A 21201-nucleotide genomic window follows, 5' to 3' on the forward strand; every position below is an offset into this window, starting at 1 on the left:
ATTTTATTTGGGCTCTCCTACCTTTTAGGAAGCTTCCCTAAGTATTACTAAAGTATTGTATTACTTGAGGGTAATTCATATAAACTAATTAATTTAGTCCAATATTCTATGCCAGGGGTGTTCCAAAAGTTCATGGAAAGGTTAATATTTTCTTTTAATTCTGTTTTGTCACAAAATTTTTCAAGTACACTCATATAATTTGAGTACCTTTAATAGTACATTTTGAATATAATGAATTACATATTTTGGGGGGAGAAGGGGGTATTCCCATCACTAGATCTTCAAGTCTATTTAATTTCTCAAGCATTTGTTCTTTCTCTGTAATATGAAAGAGAAAACTAACTGAAAAACTAACTATTTGGAAAATATTGGGCATCCTATTTAGGAAGGGATGTTGAAGTAAAAGGAACAGATGGTTTTATGTTTTGGTTTCAATGATTTATCTTGAGGGAAACGTTATATATTCTTAAAGAAATGAAAAATTTTCATAACAACTTAAAATAAAACTAAACTATAAGTAGATTCATTTGAGATGCATATTTAAAACAGAGAAAAGACTTGGCTGTCAACAGCCTGACACTTTTCTGTGTTTGTTAGAATTCCAGGTATCATTTGAAATTCATGACTCTACTTTTCAAATGAATGGTTATCTTTTTTCTGCTCTTGTTAATATATTGTACTTATATGGAATAAATTTTCATTATTGTGTAGCCAGATATCATTCCAAAGTTGCTTTCATTAAGTTGTTGCCAAAATGTTCTTTTAAAATAGACTGTACATATGAAATGATTTCCTTTTTATCTTTTTCTAGCTGCTGACACTTATTTTCTTGAACAGCAGTTGTAGGTGCCTGATGAATGGATATCCTTGTGTGTGTACGCACCTGTGTGCGTGCACACACACACACACCCTACACACATACATTTTATGGGTGATTTGGAGGCTCATGAACACTTTGTTCTTTGGGCAAATTTGAAGAGATTTTTGTCTTTTGAGTTCCTTTTGAAACATTTCTAGTAAACTTTTTTTTATAATAGATTTATAGAAAAGTTGCAAAGATAGTGGAGAGAGTTCTATACCTCACACCCAGTTTTATTTATTGTTGACATCTTACTTTACTATAATCCATTTGTCACAGCTAATGAACCAATATTGAGACATTACTACTAACATTTAGACTTTATTCAAATTCCTTATTTTTACCAATTGTCCTTTTCCTGTTCCAGGATGCCATCCAGGATACCACATTATATTTAGAGGTCATGTCTCCTTAGGCTTCTATAGACTGTGACAGTTTCTCAGACTTTCCTTGTTTTTGATGACCTTGACATAGTTAACTACATTTTAAAATTAATTATTTAATGAAGAAAATGTCTTTTTTAAAGTTTAGTTTTCTTTAAAGTTCAAGTTATTTCTTTCCAAAGGGCAAGAGTGTGGAGTTAAATCAGCTTTTAAATGCAGTTAAGTCAATGCAGGAGAAGACAGTTACATTTCAACAGGAGAGAGACCAAATGACATTGTCCCTGAATGAGAAAAAAATGGAAAACAGTACCCTACTTTCACTTTAAAGAAACACTGAATCAAATATTAAGTTTAATAACCATTAAGTAAGAAAACTGGAAAGTTTTCAGTTAAAATGAATTTATTTCCTAGGTGATTTTTCTTAGTCTTATTCTGAAATGCTATAGTAGGACTTTTATCTCCCAGGGTGCTTTATATTTTAGGTTTAAAAAAGGAAAACCATGGCATATCTTGGATATAAGAAAAAATTTTTACACATAAAATATGAAAAAAATGAGATACACCGAAAAAGTGGTCTGTCACAGAGAACGCAGTACTTTTGTATAGTTCCATTTTCCAGGGAATGAGATCGTACAAAGTAAAGCTTCTAGATGAATATTCAAGATGATTTCAGGACAACTTTTCCAGGAATAAATATATCTTGCAGTATGAGCAATTAGTATACAATTAATACATTTCAACAATGGGAAAAAGATTTGATAACATAGTGGCTTGTAGCAGGGGGTAAAGGAACATTTTGTAGAAGAAAAATAAAGAAATGTCCTCTACTTAGGTTCAACATTTACATAAAAAAAGAATTACAGTTAAACCAGGAGCTAGAGAGATTGTGTAATCATCTTTTAGAATCAGAAGATTCTTATACCCGTGAGGCTTTGGCTGCTGAAGATAGAGAGGCTAAACTAAAAAAGAAAGTCACAGAATTGGAGGAAAAGCTAGTTTCATCCACTAATGCAATGGAAAATGCAAGGTAACTGTTTCATTTTTTTTCATTAACTTTAACTGAAAACTTCTTGAGTGTCAGACTCAGTAAGCATTTTTCATGTTAGCTCATTCTCACAAAATTCATTACCTCCTTTTTGCAGATAAAGATACCGGGTAAAGAGATATAGTAACCTGCCCAAAGTCGGGCACACAGAATTTATGTGTGAGTTTCGCACTCAAGTCTGAGACTCTGAATCTGGCTTTCAAACTCTTAATCTTAACCATGACCCTAGGCAATTGCCTCTTATCATTTTAGGGATATAGTCTGTCATTCTGGCTGATTTAATTAGCTCTGTTCAGCTCCCGAAGAACTAATTTAATTTATGTGGGTTTATTTTTCATCAAGCGGTCTAAGGTTGAACTAGGTGTAGATATTAGAGTAAAGGAAGTAGCAAGGTGAAGGACCTAGGTCAGTATGAAGAATTAGCTCTTGGTTTATTAGGACTTTTAATTGGCCAGGTCCCTGCTTGGTCCCTGCTTATCTTTTTTAAATTTTATTTTTCTCAATAAAATGTTTTTTTTTCTTTTTTTTTTATTACAAAAACATTATATTTTCCACTTCAGGAGAATCATTCAAACCAAAAGAACATAAAGCAGAGTCTCACCACAGTGATAATCTTTTTTTGTGCCCTTTTATGCTTCTGTATTTGTTTATGTATATATTACTTATCTTTTTAAAAGCAAAATTGAGATCATACTATTCATACAGGTTTTGTAACCTGTTTCTATCACTTAGTAATATGAGAATCAGTACACATTCATGCATATGTTTCTGCAATATTATTTTATGATTAGCCATTACTTGGATTTGCCATAATTTCTTTAACCCAACCATTTATTATTGGATGTTTCAAGTGTTTCAGCTTTTCAAAATTACTAAGAGTGCTGTTGTGATATCCCAAGACGTGTATGTTTTGTGTTGATGACAGATTATTTCCTTAGTGTAAATTTTGAGAAATCTAACTTCTGGGTCAAGGGGCATTTTAAAACTTTTGAGATTGTACTGCAAAATTATTTTCCAGAAAAGATGTGTCCTTTTATATTTCCATTTGTGGTATGTGCATCTTTTTATTTATCTTTTTACTACATATGGTGCTGATGGAGATATAAGAAGATAGTAGACACTATCTGTCTGCAAAGATTATAGGCCAGTGAGACAGTATTTCTGAGGGTGAACCCCTTCTCCTCCCTTTGCATGGAGTGTTATTGTACCTTCAGATTCTCAAGGGAAACTCATTTAAAATGGGAATTAAAATGAGTGATCATTTTTGTAGATGTTTCACTCAGTCAGACATGCCAGAATATCCTCAGATTATGTCCTTATGTATTGTAATCCTTCCTTGCAATTTTCAGGCCCTTATTTTCTCAAATTAAAATAGTTTTTAGTCTCTGCCCCTTTTATTTACCCTTTGTAATAGTTTCCAGAATAACCTTCCTTAAGTAGAGCTGTGATCTTGTTCCTCCTTTTTTAAAAACCAGTTTTGACCACCATGATTTGGTTCCATGCTACCTACTACCATAGCCTTATTTCACGCTATCATCTGTATCCAGCTGAACTTTATTACTCAGTTTTCTCAGACCTACTATCTTCCTCTTTCTTTTTCTTATACTTTTTCTTTTCATATTCTTTCTTCTGTCTGAAGAATGGACCTATCCCTGACAGTTTTTCTGTGAATCCATCTGTTCTTCAAATTCCATTTTCTTCATGAAGGGTACTTTATTTAGCAGCCCCCTCCTCATATGCAGAACAAACACTGGTGTGATGTTTTTCCTTTGAACTTGAATAACACTGAGTCTTTGCTAGATTACATATATTTTACTTCAGGGTACAGATAATTGTTGACCTGTCTTACACTGTCTCCCACCCAATGAAATGTAAGGTCACTGGGGAGTAAGAATGATGCCATTCATTTTGTACCCTTCCCATAGCATTTATTACACATAGTTTAATAGATTTTCAGTAAATATTAGTTGTATGAGTAACTCAGTCTACAAACCCTAACTTTACAATAGTGTGACCTGGTATTTCTTAACTTTGAATGCCGTCATAACTCATTTCATCCTTAAAATCACCCTTTGAGTGATTAGCTAACCAGCAAAGCTGAATAAATTCCAGGGACATTGAGAGCAGAGGTCTTCTTGCTATCAATTTACCGCTCTTTCCACTAGAGGGTACTATAGGGTAAAGTCTCTTCAAAGTGAGATGATCTTGAATAAAAATTTAACTAGATATTAAAAACCCAGAAAGATTATTTCAGTATTTTGGATATAATCATTATACATTAAGGAAGTACACCAATGACATAAGCCTAAATAGGTGCTATATAAATCTCCTAGGGATCCCTGGATGATTATTTTGGGACAGGACTAGGTATTACTGTATTTAATGTAGGTAGAAAGAAAGATGATAGTAAAAGATAATTAGCTAATAATCAGAGGAATTAGTTCATCAGTTGGATAGCCTTTGGAAATTGTCAGTTCACCATGATTGCAAGTGTCAAAAGCAAGGGGGTGTCATAGAATCTCTTCTTTGTTAGGTTAGAAGCTGTATAAAATGAATTTGAAGGTCCCTTACAACTTAAAATTCTGAGATAAATTACATCTTAGAGATTTAACCCGGAGACATGAAAATTGAAGACTACTTATAAATTTTTCTTTTGCTGACATTTCTTGTTTAGCCTAATTCTTAGTCTTTAGAAGGATAGTCATTTGTTCAAAGTTACTTTTACAGGAAGGATCACTGAGTTAATAAAAATATGGAGAACAGAGAAACTATTCAAGTTTCTTTGAAATCTAACTTGAATTTAATGCAGTAAAATGTCGGAAAGGTCCAATTCATAGAGACAAAGTAGAATGATGGTTGCCAGAGGAAGGGGGAGTTGTTATTTAATGAATATCGGGGCTGGCTGGTTAACTCAGCTGGTTAGAGCGCAGCCTTGTAACACCAAGATCAAGGGTTCAGATCCCTCTACCAGTCAGCTGCCAAAAAAAAAAGTATGGATTTTCAGTTTGGGAAGATGAAAAAAAGTTCTGGAGATGGTTGGCAGTGGTGGTTGCACAACAGTGTGATTGTGCTTAGTGCCACTGACTGAGCAGGACATGTAAAAATGGTTACAATGGTAAATTTTAATGTGTATGTTAGCACAATAACAAAATGTGGGGAAGATGTTTCATCTTGTTAAAGTACCTAAATACTTTGAAATCTACCCTGAATTTAGTGCAATAAAACTTAGGGAAGGTGATTTTTCTGGTTAAAGTAATAGAAGCAGTTTGATTTTTATTCTTTCTGTTTGAAGCCATCAAGCCCGTGTGCAGGTACAGTCATTACAGGAGCAATTGAATGTTGTCTCCAAGCAAAGGGATGAAACTGCACTGCAGCTTTCGGTCTCCCAGGAACAAGTAAAGCAGTATACTCTATCACTAGCCAACCTGCAGATGGTACTAGAGGATTTCCGAGAAGGTAAGTTGTATGGTCGGTTTTTCAGTGAAGAACAATTGTAGTTGTTGGTTATTTGCCCCTATTGGAGTGCCATTTTATATTAAACATGTGGAAATCTTCAAAAGGTTACCCACTTGTAGGGGCAAAAGGTAAGTAGCCATCATCAACTATTTAGACTCCTTTACAACTAAGACTAGAGAACATTAACTATATTCAGTAGTTATTAAAAATTTGATTTAGTATTATATTACCAGTTAAGGTGAGAGTTGAAGTATAAAGGCAACACGCGGTAGGATGATCAAGTGCTAAAGGGAGAATACAAAGGAAGAGAGAGATACACACGTGGAAAAGGTGATTAGGTTTTAAGATATTGGTTGGGAGTCGAACCCACTTCAGAGTGTTAATCATTAGTAATTACCATCGTTTGATATATTTATTAACTTGTTATTAGCTATTCATCTATACTTTTGGGTGACTGTATCTTCTAGTCCAAATGGGAAGTACTTTTCTGGAGACACAGTAACAGTGTCCAGAGCCATTTTATCCTGAGAACCAAACAATGTTTTTTCACATTCTCTCATCCTCAGATTTATGGTAATGCTTTAGTTTCACCCATCCTTTTGTTTTTTCATACATTCAGTAACTACTGACCGTGAATGAACTGCTAGGTGGGGGGTGGTTAGGGGATATGAGGATAAGGAAGTAACTTCATATTTGTACCTGCGTGTCCCTTCAGGATTATGCATGTGTTTGAAATCGTGAATTTTGAATATAGGGTTTCTAGATTTCTGTAATGTAATATAATTACAAGAGCGGGCATGTATACAAACTACTATGGTACTGAGGCCAGAGAGAAAAAAATTGCCAAAGGGGAAATACTTGAGTAGAGTTATGAAAGGAGAGAAGAATCTGCAGGATAAACAACATGGAAAAGGGTTTATGCAGAGCAAACAGTGATCTCATTACTTAACATTATCACTAAGGCATATATAATTTTCTCACTGAGACATTCGAACTAGTTTTGTTGAATTATTAAAATTTCAAGTGGTTTAAAATTCTAGTTTTATCACACAATTGCAAAATACTAATGTAACTTTCTTGGTCTTCAGAGGAGAAAGCTATGTATTCTGCTGAACTAGAAAAGCAAAAACAGCTTATGGCTGAGTGGAAGGAAAAGGCAGAAAATCTGGAAGGAAAAGTGGTGTCATTACAGGTAGGTCAAAACAGTTTTCTCTTGTAAATTTTATTATTCATGAAATAATTACTTTGTAGAATCTTTGTCTTGAAACTAATCTTCAAAGCTATTCATTTAGTAAATGATGTTCAAGTGGCTACTCTGTATCTGATCCTCTGCTGGGGCAGAAGAAACTATATACTCAGGATTTCCCTCGGGTCACTGACTTAGAGTATAGAGTAGACAGACACAGCAAATGTGAGAAGAGAGGATATTTTAATGTTTTAGCACACGTGGGTATTTTAGAGATCTCTCTGTAGGTGAAATAAACCAAATTAATCTATGATTTTAACTTTATAATTTTCTCTTTTTAACAAAATATACTGGGTACTGTATTTCACATGGATTAAAATAATGTGTATGATCCCATTAGATCTTTTTCTTTTGTAGGTCATCCTTTAAAATATTTTTTATTTATTATTCAATATTTCATACAAACAAAAATCATGAGGTATAAATAAAATGAATCACTAAGAAAAAATACAAAACCCAAGTGACTTGCTTTTAGATTTAGGAGATACTTTTCTAAGTCATAAGTAGATTTTAGCAAAAGTTAGTGTAAAATAATGAAATTCACTTACCTGGCATTAGTGGTGAATATGCTATACAGGAACATTAATGTCCCAAATAAGAGTAGATATATTTCCTACAAAGTTTTTTTTTTTTTTTTTTTTTTGTCATTTTTCGTGACCGGTGCTTAGCCAGTGAGCGCACCAGCCATTCCTATGTAGGATCTGAACCCGTGGCGGAAGCGTCGCCGCGCTCCCAGCGCCGCACTCTCCTGAGTGTGCCACGGGCTCAACCCCCTACAAAGTTTTAAGACTTTTATTAAATATTAAGTGGCTGGAAAAAAAATTACGTAATATGTATAAAATATAGCAGCAATGCAGCAAATACACACATACTCACCACCCCATGTAAGAAATCGAACGTCATCCTCTGAAGTCCTTATGCACCCCTCCACATCTTATCTCCTTCCTACCACCTTGTCGATAACATCTATTCTAATATTTTGTGTTTAAAACCCCCTTGTTTTTCTTTATGGTTTTATCACATAGGTTTTCATCTCCAAATGATGTTGTTTAGTTTTGCATATTTTTGAAGTCTTTATAAATGAAAGTTGAACTGTATGTAAATCAAATAATTCTTCTGAGACTTGCTTCTTCAGCTATGTTACTGTGTCTAGATGGTTCATTATTTTTACTGCATGAATATATAATTTATTTACCCATTTTACTAATAAAGAACATTTCAGATGTCTTCTATACAAACAATGTGGTTATGTACTTCCTTGTTTATATCTCCTCATGCACACATAGAAGAGTTTCTTTCAGGTGTGTATCTTGATTGAAATTGCTGAGTTACCAGACCTATAAGAGTACTTCAAAATTTCATGGAATAATAGAATTAAAAGATAATATGAATCTTTTCCATAAGCTTTTTGAAGTACCCTCATATACGGGCAGCCTCAGCTTTATTAGATGATTGCAAATTGTTTTTTAAAGCAATTGTGGTAATTTACTTCTAGCAGCAATGTGTAAGAGTTCTTATTCTACATCCTTGCAAACATTTGGTGTTATCTGACATCATGTTTTTGCCAGTCTGATGGGTTAGAAGGTGTCTTTGTTTTGTGCTGCTATAACAGAATACCACAAACTGGTTAATTTATAATGAAAAGGAATTTATTGGTTCACAATTCTGGAGGCTGAGAAGTCCAAGCTTAAGTATCTCACAAAGGCCTCCCTGCCACCTCATCCCATGGTGGGAGGGCAAAGAGAGGCAAGAGAAAGAGCAATAGGTGGCCAAACTCATCTTTATAAGGAATCCACTAACGTGATAAGGAACCTGCTTCCACAATAATGGCATTAATTAATTCATGTCGGCAGTGCCCTCATGAACCAAATATCTCCCATTAGGCCCCACCTCCCGACACCACTGTAGTAGGTATCAAGTTTCCAACACATGAACTTTGAGGGGACACATTCAAACAATAGCAGAAGTACTATCTTCTAGTGGTTTTAACTTGCATTTCCCTGATTACTAATGAGATCGAGCATCGTTTAATATTTTTATTGATCATTTATGCTTGCTTTCTTGTCAGTTCATTAATACACTTAAGAAGATATATTTTATCCAACACTTAGTTATTTCCAGTGAGTCAAGAGTAATCTGTCAAACTGCTAGGATGGAAGTTCAGATCTTCTTTTAAAACTAGGGATGTTTTGTTGTTGTTGTTACTTTTTAAAATTTAAAATGTGATATACATTTAGAAAAAGAACAAAATAAATCAGAAGTAACTAAGAGAGAACTAATAAAGATAAAAGCTGAAATTATTGAAATAGAAACCAAACAAATGGTAGAAAGAAAAATGAAGTATAAATGCTGATTTTTGAAAAAGTCTTAGTGTAAAAAGTCTTAGTGTAGTTTTAAGCTTTAATAATTTTGTAAGTATAAATGCTACAGGGTTAAAAAAGTAATTTGGAAGTTTATTTAAATTTCATTCACATTAAGTTTAGTTTTGTGGATTTTGAATAATAAATTTTTTATTTAGAATTTTTTGTTTCAGTTACCTTGTGTATTGGTCAGGGTTCAGTCCCTAGAAGCAGAACTGGTCAGATGTGTATGTGTGTGTGACATATGCATATACAGACACATTTGTATATATGACATGACATGTACGATTACACACATACACAATTTATTATAAAGAATTGGCTACACGATTGTGGGGGCTGGCATATCAAGTCTGAAATTTGTAGGCTGGCAGTCCAGATGGGAAGACTACATCAAAGGTGGACTGGAACTCACAGGCATGGGCCAAATCTATTGTCCGTAGGCAATGAAGAAAGGAAAATCACAAGCAGAATGGAACTCCATAGGCACAGGTGGAAGCTGCTGTCCACAGAAGGAATTTTTCTCTTTTGGGGGGAAGCCTAATTCCTGCTTTTAAGGACTTTGAACTGGTTTAATCAGACCAACCCAGATTATTCAGTATAATGTGCCTTCCTTAAATTCAGCTGAGTAAGGGCTTTGATTGCATTTTCAAAATGTCTTCACAACAACATCTACATTATGTTTGAATAACTGAGGACTGTAGCCTGTTCAGGATGACACAGCAAAAAAGCTGTCACAATGACTGAAGATGACAAAACTTGACCTGAAACTTACATGGATGAATACTTGAAAACAACCAAGAAAATTATGAGAAAGAACAGTGAGGAAGGACTGGCCTATTAGATACTAAAATAGAGCCATAAGTCAATACAATATTGATTAGATTAGTGGAACAGAAGCAGAGTCCAGAAATAGACCACAGAATATACTTGAGAATTTAAAACTAAACCCTAAACTAAACTAATTTTAATTTAATGAGAAATAGGATAGATTGTCTAATAAATGAGGTTAGCACAACTGGCTGTCCATATGAAAGAAAATAAAATTGAGTCCCATCTCACACCATATACAAAAATAAATTCCAGTTGTATTAGAATGAGGATTCTCAACTGGGAATGGTACTGAATACCTGGGGATATTTTTGGTTGTTACAGTGATTAGATGGCTCTCCCGGTATTTAGTGGGCCAGGAATGTCAAAAGCACTCCCATTGAGAAACACTCTGTTAAATATTTAAATATAAAAACCAAAATATCTTGCAATAAAACCTAGAAGACTACATGTACAGTCTAGGGGCAAGGAGGTTCCTAACCAAGACTAAAACTCAAGAAGCTGTAAAAGCAATGTAGGACATGCTTGACTATGTACAACTTAAACATTTACATGGCAAAAGACATCATAAAGTCATTAGACAAATGGCATATGTGGTAAATGGTATTTGTGTAGCACAGATGACAAAGGGTTTACATCTACCGTACAAGGTGCTCTTACAAATTGACAAGAAAGAGGCAGCTCATCAGAAACGAGCAATGTATGCAAAGAGGTTTGCACAGAAGAGGAGACCCGACTATCCTGTAAACGTGAAAAACATGCTCAAATTCAGTAACAGGGAAATAAAATTTAAAGTAATAAAATCACAGTGAAATATCACTTTATTAGACTTGCAAAAATTTAAAAGAGCAAGAACATTTGTTGCTATATTTCTTGACGTTTTGTGTCCATTCTTTGAAGTTTTATTTCTTACTGTTACTTTTTTTTTATTTCTGTCATCATGTTGTCTTTTAATAGCATTCTCTCTTTTATTTAGTTTCTCTGAAAGAGGCAATGTTTTATTGTGAAAGAGTGTGAGGTCTATCTTTGGTACTTAGTAGTTGCATAAACTTGCCCAAGGTCACAGAGGTGCAATTTCATCAGCTAAAATGTAAAGGGTTGACTCTCAGATGTCTCTCAGCTCTATAGTTTGTGAAACTGTTTTTGCATACTGCTTTTTATTTATTAATTAATTAATTTATTTTTTTGTCGTTTTTGTGACCGGCACTCAGTGAGTGCACTGGTCATTCCCATATAGGATCCGAACCCGCAGCGGGAGTGTCGCCGCGCTCCCAGCGCCGCACGCTACCAAGTGCGCCAGGGGTTTGGCCCTGCATACTGCTTTTTAATAACTTTTTTCCCTCAGGAACATTTGGATGAAACAAATGCTGTGTTGGATTCAGCGTGAAGACTTACAGAACATTTAGACCTAAAAGAAGAACAAATTGAAGAACTTAAAAAACAGAGTAGGTTTTTTCTTTTCCTTCCCCCACCCTACAATACCAATCAGATGTGGTCGTCCACCATGCACTGGCACAGTTGAGTGAGACCAACTTCCAAAGAATTACTTTGGCATGTGAGATGATTTCACAGAAATATTGTATTTGGCTTAAAACCCATTTCTAAATAACCATATTTTGCCTGCCCATATAAATACAGTTCTGATTTTAAATTGTCATTTGAATTAGTCATCAGTTTTTGTAGAGAAATATTCAGAATCTCTGATGGGTGGAGAATAGGGGGCCGGAGAAAAGAGGAGTCTGTAGGGACCTTTGAAGTGGGTGTTTGACTTTCTTTTCTTTTCCAAACCTCTTGTAGTTAATACCATCCTTCCGGCCCCTTTCCCTAAATTCTGAGGTTTTTTTCACCTAGGCTCAAATGTCAGAATACATTTAAACTACTACTTGAATTTATTATTATTTTTTTTTAAAAGATGACCAGTAAGGGGATCTTAACCCTTGACTTGGTGGTGTCAACACCATGCTCAGCCAGTGAGCTAACTGGCCATCCCTATATGGGATCTGAACCTGCAGCCTTGGTGTTATCAGCACCACACTCTCCTGAGTGAGCCACGGGCCAGCCCCTACTACTTGAATTTGAAACAGCTCTTTGCATTCTACCTCACATTAGCTCAGCGACTAACTGGATATTCTGACAGTGAGTTTAAGAACTTATAACCATGTCACTTTGGCCTTGAGCATGTTTCAACTCTTCCTTACTGAAAATAGAAATTATAATGAAAATTTTCCCAACCATAATCAGTTTTCATCAAGAAAATATTTTTGATTTGAATTTTAAGACAGTTTGATTTCTTGATCAGTTTTTCATACAACAAAGTTAAAAAATTTTAAACTTATTTTACTAAAATCATCTTTATCAGAATCAACTCTTGACTTTTTGAATTTTACTCTGAAAATGTCTATTTATCATTCAGTTTTTTCTTTTTTCTTTTTTTAAATAAGAGACAGTATAGCGTAGTGTTATATCCTGGTTATGTTTTAGACTGTACAGTCCAAAAGAAATACTGTGAGCCACAGGCAGTTTTAAATTTTTTAGTGGCCACATTAAAAAACAGTAAAAAGATATGTGAAATTAATTTTTAATATATTTTATATAAACTAATATATACAAATTATCATTTTGACATGTAATCAGCATAACAATTATCAATTTAGAGGAAAATAGATAGGAGAAGGGAAATCTCAGAAAAATGGAAGGGGCGGGTAAGAAAGTCTGACCTCTGTTTCTCTGCTACCTTTCTATCACCTCGTGGCATGGTGAGGATGGAAGAGAAGACAATGCCCATCTTTACTCTGGCTCCTACTTTAGCTTGTGAGTGAGATGGTTAAGTAAGAACAGTGACAAGATTAAGGTATTTGCTGTTCTTCCTCTGAGTAGTTGAGAGTTCTGTTTACATTAAGAATGTAGTGCTAGAAAAGGCCTAAATAGCACCATGTGCTCATAACTCATAATATGCTTGTGCATCTTAAGAATCTAAAATGTTTTACTAACCCAGAGTTTAACAATAGTCCTGTTCATATTTGCTCGCATGCGCTCATGCTCTCTCTCTCTCTCTCTCTCTCTCTCATCCAAATTTAAATTCCTTACTGGAAAGACAGGAAAGGAAAAGTTTGTAGTAGATTTTCCAAACACTAAACTTGCTTTTATAATATGGTTATGGAAACCATCTCTATTTTGGTAAAGTTAGCCTAGTATATGAATGACATTTTACAATTTAGATTTTTGCTATTTAGAAAAACCACAAGCCATTGAAAATAGTTAAACTAGATATTTTATATATGCATTTAGTTCTCTAAGTCAGAATTTTAGGCATTGTATGGAAGCATTGTACAGGACAGAATGAAAACATAAAGCAGACAGACCTGGCCTAATCTGGAAGGCTCAGAGAAAACTTTTGTGAGGAAGTGAGTTGGGTACTGAGACATGAAGGGTGAGTAGGAGTTAATAGGCAATATTGATGGAAAAGAGCTTTCCAGGCACCAGAAAAAAACATTTGCAGGGGGAATTGAGAGTCCAGAATTATATCATACATTAATGTTCAATTGATTTTTGACAAGGGTACCAAATGAATAATTTTCCACCATATAGTACTGGAACAACCAGACATCCACAAGCAAAAGAATGAAGTTCGAACCCTACCTCAGACCATGCATAAAAATTAACTCAAATTGGGCGACAGAACTAAATTTTAGAGTTAAAACTGTAAAACTCTTGGAAGAAAACATAGGAGTAAATCCTTGTGATGTTGATTAAGGTAATAGTTTCTTAGATATGACATCAAAAACACAAGCAACAAAGGAAAAAATAAATTGGACTTCATCAAAATCAAAAACTTTAGTCCTTCAAAAGATACCATCAAGAAAGTGAAATGACAGCCCACAGAATGGGGGAAAAATGTTTTCAGCCATATATCTGATAAAGGAACTTGCATCCAGCTACTGCTAGGAAAATGCAGCATTAAATAAAGAGTAGGTTTGTGAAAAGAGGTCAAAGTCTAGTGTTTGGATGTGAATGTTTCTTGATTTGAAAAGTAGAACTCTTACAAAATGATCGCATCCTCATTTCTTTCAGAATAAAAATTTGTAATCTAGCTTAAAATTAGTAAGCATCTCTTTCAGCTCAAATTGTCCATTTCTGAGATAAGGTGTAAACTCCATCTTTGAGTGAGTGTTCCTTAGTCCAGGAATCCTTGGCCCTGAGGTATGGTTGAATTTATGAACAAGGCATCTCTTGTTTTAATTCTAGACTTTGCTTTTAATACTGCTCAAATGCCAGCGATTCTACCAAGATTTTACAAATTTTGCTTCCTTTTTAAATGAGAATTTTAAAATAAAATAGCCCAAGCATCCTTCTGAGTCAGTCATAAGCTATAGTAAATTGATTAGTATTTTTGAATCAATGATCTGAATTGTATTTTGCAATTTCCTTACTCCAGAATACTTTGCCCTATCAGCTGCATCCTGAACCATGGTCTTAGTTGTGTTAGACATTCTTCTTTGCTCACCAAAAACTGAGTCCAAGCCAGGAAAACAGAAAAAGGAAAATCTAAAATTGTCTTTTCCATTTCTTACCATTAAATAAGTGGCCCTGGAAATGTTTCTTGCATGCAAGCAGTGGTGAAAATCTCTTCTTTGCTATTAAGTTAGTAAAGAGGATGAAAGCCTTTTTTGGTTTTTAAATTTTCTGTTAAAGAATTGATTACTTTGTTGGGGTAAACCATGTGAAGTAATGTGTACTCTGGCTTTTAGATGATTTCTATATCAGAGAGCCTAGTTCCCTGTTCCAAAGAAGAGATGGAAATAATTGAATATTCCCAATTAGAAGTGCATACATTCAAAGTTCATAGAAAAGACCTCATAAATCTCATTATATGTTCATCCAGACTGTTCTAATCAGTTAAAGGCTATCTTTACTCACACATTTTAAAACAGATGAACTCCAACAAGCAATGCTGGATGATGTACAGAACAAATTGGTGAACTTAGTAAACAGTGCGGAAGGAAAAGTGGACAGGTATGCTTTTGCCTTTTATCTTTTGTATATTTTATGGAGATTGCTTTTATGGTAAAAACAACTTCTACTTGTAGATGTTTATATGTAACTAAATTTTTTAAGAGCTTTTTATTTTTCTTATATAGTGAGGAGAGAGGTCAGTAGAATAAGTTATATTCTTTTGTTTTTTAAAGTCAATTTTTTTCAACTGGTTTTCTTAACACTACATGGAAGAGTTAAAACATCACCCCAAGGGCCGACCCTGTGGCTCACTCAGAAGAGTGCGGCATTGGGAGCGCAGCGCCACTGGGAGCCCCGAGGTTGCAGGTTCGGATCCTCTATATGGATGGCCAGCTCACTGGTTGAGCATGGTGCGGATGACACCAAGCCAAGGGTTACAATCCCCTTAGCGGTCACAAAAAAACAAAAACAACAACAACAAAAAAACATCACCCCAATATGAAGACTTAGAAAATAAAAAGTTTATTTTTACTGTTCTTTTTGTTCCCCACTGTTCTTAATAAATGTATGTTGTTTAAATGTATTAGCTCTGGGCTGGCCTGTGGTTCACTTGGGAGAGTGTGGTCCTGATAATACCAAGGCCAAGGGTTCAGATCCCTGTATAGGGATGGCCAGTTAGCTCACTTGGGAGAGCGTGGTGCTGACAACACCAAGTCAAGGGTTAAGATCCCATTATCGGTCATCTTTAAAAAAATGTATTAGCTCTGAAACCTAGGTATATATGCAATAATATCTACTGTTTTTAAAATTTAGATATTAGCAAATTACTAATAAATGTGAATGGGAAAATGTAAGCATGATGGTTAAGCACAAGAACAGTGTCACCATTTAAATGTCTGCTTCAGGTGAACATTAGCCCAATCAGGCAATGACAGTTATTAATGAGGGACCACCTCAGTCAGTGTTGGGGTGAAGAAAGTAGGTGGCTAATAAATGATGTTTTAAAAGGTCTATATTTTGGTTTGTTTGAATTATTCTTCATTAGACTTGTCAAGATGTTTTTAAAAGTTACTTTAAAATATTTTGTTGTTTAGTCTTTTTATAATCAAACATTTAATTGTTTAAGAATAATTAACTATATGTTTAGTGTTTAGTGTTTGGGTACGCTCAATGTTAAGTTGCTTGAGCTGTTTCTGCCTTCATTTTCATAGAGTCCTAATGAGAAACCTCTTTGTTGGACATTTCCACGCACCAAAAAATCAGCGTCATGAAGTGTTAAGATTGATGGGAATCATACTGGGTATTGAAAGGAAGGAAATGGAGCAGGTAACTGGGCAGAGAAAGCCATTCAGAATACATTTATAACTAAAATAGTGGTATCAAATTGTTCCCTTTTAATATGTATAACTTTTACTGAATATAATTTTCTCAATAATGTGGAAATGGAATCACTTCACAGTACATTGAACAAATGGATTTGTTTAATTTATGTATTAGTTTAAATGTTCTGTAACTTATAAACCACTTCTCATATCAGGATATCAGGATGCTAAAATTTTGAGATATAGCAATTCCCAAAACTTTTATTTGAGATCATTCCAGGGATGCCATTTTATTGTATTTGTGGCCTCTATCAGTAGGAAACATTTTCTAGGAATTGGACTTGAAAACCATACTAGATGAAATTACGTATAAGTGCTCCTTGTTTTTTCTTTTCTTGTATTGATAATATTTTTCTGTTTTAAAATAAACTTGTAGTTGTTTCATGAAGATCAGGGTGGTGTGACCAGGTGGATGACTGGGTGGCTTGGAGGAGGATCAAAAAGTGTCCCCGACACACCTTTGAGACCAAATCAGCAATCTGTGCTTAATAGTGTAAGAACCGATTTTATTCTTGCTGAATATGAATGGTGAAATGATTGTATGTTGCACTCATTTGCAAATAATCAGATTTCTTTTTCAAGTTATTTTATACAACCTTTTAATTTTGGAGTTGTGAAAACTGAGAAGAGAGAGGTGATTAGCTTAAGGATAACAAGCCAGTTTTAATAATTTTATTGCATATAGGTTATATTTTAACTTTTTATATGGTACTTTTATTTTTCAAAGTATTAACTGTTCTTTTCTTTATGATTGATTATGCTGCCATTGGCAGTCTTGTTACTAAATCATAAGATTCTTGAAAATAGAGGCTTTATTTTGCTCATGTATATATGTTGCAAAGTGAGCCAGTGAACACCTGCCGTGTACCAGACTATTCCAAGCATTGTGGATGCAGCTGCAAACCAGATAGACAAGGTGCCTGCCCTTAACAAACTTACATTCTGGTAGGAGGAAGCAATCAGTAAACATGAAAACACTGTGTGTGGTATGTGGTAGGCTTTAGATGAATATGAATTGAATTGAGTTGTCCTGTGAGTTAGTATGTGGAGTTTCTTTTATTTTTTTAATAAAGAGGACATTAAGGATAGGAGACTTACCCAGAATTGGTTAAAGATAAAACACTGTCTTACTTAGATAGCATAAAATTTAGTTTAAAGGAAAGGTCTACACTATATTATTTTAATCTGATAATGTTACTGGTGATCTTTTGCTATATTCATTGATTGGGTCTTACTTTAGCAAATCATGTTTAATGCTTGTTTTTCTTCAATCTAAGTATTCACGTCTATATTAACAGTTATTAAAATGATAAGACGGTGTTTTAAGTGCCATTGATGGCAAGAAATGTATTATCAGTTTCCTAATTCTGACTATAAAATGTTTGAAACTGGCCAACTGTGAAAAAAAGATGTTTGAAATGAGTGTTGTCATCAGAGAGTATTGATTAAATTGTTAAATTTCTGTAATGATAACTGTGTAACTAAAGTGCTTGCATTTTCAGTTGTTCATAAAGCTGATTTGTAAAAAAGTTTCAAATGGCATGATTAGTTTTTAATATTTAATTATAATAGCTGAATATACTTTCTTAATTGTAGTGAATACAATTTTTTTATCCAGTCTAATATAACCAAGTATTTTATCTTAGTCTTTTTCAGAACTTTTTGTTAAATTTCTGGAAGCAGTCTCATCCATCTGTTCTACCACCAAAGCTTTCTAGTCATGATATAAAACCTCTAGATTCACCAGGAAAGAGAAAACTAGATACGAATGTACCAGAAAGTTTTAGAGGTAAATCCAAATATTTATTTTTCTATGATTATAAAAATTAAAAGTTTAATTTATGGTTATGTTTTATAGTGATATTAACTATGTTTTACTGTTTTTGAAAATGTGTAATGACTATTCAAAATTCCAATAAGCCATCAGATATTTGGCTTTATATATTCTTGTGGCAATCTGATATTTAATTGGCTTAGATTAAACAGTGTGAAATACTTTCCCTTTGTATATCAGAGTAATTCTTTTCTCTCTGCATAAGCCACTTTGAATTATTCTTCTGGAAATGATGGCGAACTGGTTAAACCTTTCCTCGGTCCTATTTTCCTTTTTCACTAATGGTGCTTATTACTAATCAGAGCTAGATGTATAGTTTATAGTTTAAGAAGAGTTTTTCCCCCTTCTCTAATCTAAGTTTTACACTCAGTAACCAAACCTTGACATGTTAATAATGCCAGTTTGTTAAACTGACTTAGACTTCCAAGAATGTTATGAAGTGCCCTTGTACTGTATGTTGAAAGGTCTTCCTGAAGCAAATGGTTGGTGGTTGTAGACACGTGTACATATTTTTCTATCCCACTAGGTTGTGAGGGTCTTATTTATATTCACATTGCCTATATTGGCATGCCGTAAAATGTCTTGAGTTGAAATTGTATTACAATCCATTAAACTGTAAACACATTCTTTATTGAAATCTTTTTTTTTTCTGAAATCTTCATATTTTATTGCAGACTAACATGTTTGCTAGTTGGACTTTAAAGGAATTTGTTATTATATACTCTTGAGTTTATATCACATGCCAGATTCTTAAATTTGGATAAAACCTTAAGGAATTTATACTCTTGAAATTTTAAAAACTTCCTTAGTTATTCAGACAAATGTTTCTATTTTTCTGAACTCCTATAGAAAAAGAAAAAGAAAGTGGTAAAATTATCTGTCGATTTGATAAAAATTTTATGTACTAAATTTAGTGAAAAGTTGTAACTTTATCTAAGAGGTATGGACTATACTGAAGGCATTTTTTCTTATTCCACTAGGCTGTAGCATCTTGAAGCAGACTCCCAAATTCATTATGGCAGAGTTGTCTTCTCCCTTTCCTTTCTCTTTCTCACCCTCTCCCCTTTCTTTTATCAAGTTCTGTGCTCAGCTTGATTTGTATTGATCAGAGACAAAAGCCAGTGATGATCTCAGTTGATAAAGGGTTTGCATGAAAAAAAGCAAGCCTAATCTTTAATCCTGCATTTGGAAGTGTGCCAGAGCTTTTACTAGGTATCACCAGAAGCTTTCCCAGAGTTAGGAAAGTTGTCATTCACAGGAAAATACAGCTTGGGAACTCAGGGGTGCTCAGTAATGAGGAGATCTGATGGATTTGTTTCCATGCTTTCTGTGTTCTGGGAGGCCTCTTTTATTTGAGTTTCCCATTGCTGAAGTGGGCCCCTCCAAAGGGTTGCTTGTCTCTTATCAACAAACTTGTTAGTGGTCTTGGGTAATAAAGCAGGATTCTATCCATTAAAAATTAGGTCATAAACTAAGTACTTATTCCAAGAAAAAGGAACAGTATTAGCTCAACTTTTTAGAGAAATAATCTAATTGAGAATTGTTTTCAAACCTTTGGATGCCTAAAAGAGGATCAGGTAAGGTATCCATATATTAAGTTCTCAAGTTCTTCATTTTTCTGCTGGGTAAGTAGCTTGCCTTGCAGCATAGATAAGACCTTTTAAAAGCTGTTATTGTAGTAAATGAGGTCTATCAGTTATATAACTGGTATTTAAATATAAAACAGTATTAACGTGTTCAATACAATATTAAATATGCATGGAAATACTCTTCTCTCCCCTTTTCTTTCTCCCATTTCTTTCTCTTGTTTCTTGTCCTCTTTTACCCTTCTATATTTCATAGACCCTGCATGTAGGATCCAGAAACCAGCAGTATATGAGTTAAAACTATTTGGGGGCAATCTGGGAACCCAAAACACATGTCTAACGTTGTTTATATCAGAAAATGATTTGAATTCTCAAGGCTGAACTTTAATCAGATTTTAGCAATATAAATTAGTATTTGTGTTTAGGAATTGAGGCCTATTTGTACTTTCATTTTGAATAATTAAAGAGTAGTCCAAAAAATATGCTAAATACCAGCGTTATTACTAGCCAGGTAGGATTTTAAATTTGATAGCAGTGGTAAATTGGTTATTCATCTATGTCTGTATTAGTCAGTTTAACAATATAAGAATAACTTTCTTTATGCTATTACTTATATTCAGAGGGTTTTTTCAATTTGACTTATTTGTGAAGGGTGGAGACTAAATAATCCATATTTTATGATTTTTATACAACAGAACCCAGGTCTGGTAGAAGAACAGACATGAATCCATTCTTGGCTTCCCGCTCTGCAGCTGTGCCTCTTATTAACCCAGCTGGACTTGGACCTGGTGGGCCCGGGCATCTTCTTTTGAAACCCATCTCAGATGTTTTTCCCACATTTACACTTTTGCCAGTGTCACCTGACAACAGCACTGGAGTTGCATTGAAAAGCATTTAAAGCAATAGATGGTTCTCAAACCAGAGATGATATAGCACTTTTAAAAAAACCATGAACACTATGTGTATATACTTTATCACAAAGTGGCCTTTTGGAAAAAGTCATGTATTTGTTTAGAGTTGTGTTTTCTCTAAATTTAATAAAAATATTCTCAATGCTTTTAGAAATTGCAGGTGTCAGAGGAGCAAGTGTTTGCTATATAATTTCCTTTTTCCTTTCTCTGATTTGACCTAATTTAACCTGGAAACATTTGATTTATCTTTTATCTTAATTTACAAAAATAAAAAAAGACAAAAATACTAGAAGCTGTATATCAGCTTTTAATTTCCTCTTTTGATTTTCAAGTTCATTTAAGCTAGAGACACGTG

The 21201-nt window shown here is 34.1% G+C and overlaps 1 protein-coding gene across 1 annotated transcript in view; it reads left to right on the top strand.

Moving 5' to 3' along the window:
• The window catches only part of LOC134372661 (thyroid receptor-interacting protein 11-like), a 40624-nt gene extending 19736 nt beyond the window's left edge, over positions 1-20888 (top strand). The window contains 11 exon segments of the mRNA XM_063090086.1: positions 1403-1584; positions 2104-2269; positions 5580-5743; positions 6832-6935; positions 11526-11625; positions 15112-15193; positions 16345-16459; positions 16892-17008; positions 18162-18193; positions 18195-18304; positions 20622-20888. Of these exon segments, the coding sequence (XP_062946156.1) occupies positions 1403-1584; positions 2104-2269; positions 5580-5743; positions 6832-6935; positions 11526-11625; positions 15112-15193; positions 16345-16459; positions 16892-17008; positions 18162-18193; positions 18195-18304; positions 20622-20833 (1384 nt within the window). The 3' untranslated portion in view covers positions 20834-20888.
• The last annotated feature ends 313 nt before the right edge of the window (positions 20889-21201 follow it).

The sequence above is a fragment of the Cynocephalus volans genome, chromosome 3 (genome assembly GCF_027409185.1).
Source record: "Cynocephalus volans isolate mCynVol1 chromosome 3, mCynVol1.pri, whole genome shotgun sequence".
In the NCBI taxonomy this organism is placed as follows: domain Eukaryota; kingdom Metazoa; phylum Chordata; class Mammalia; order Dermoptera; family Cynocephalidae; genus Cynocephalus; species Cynocephalus volans.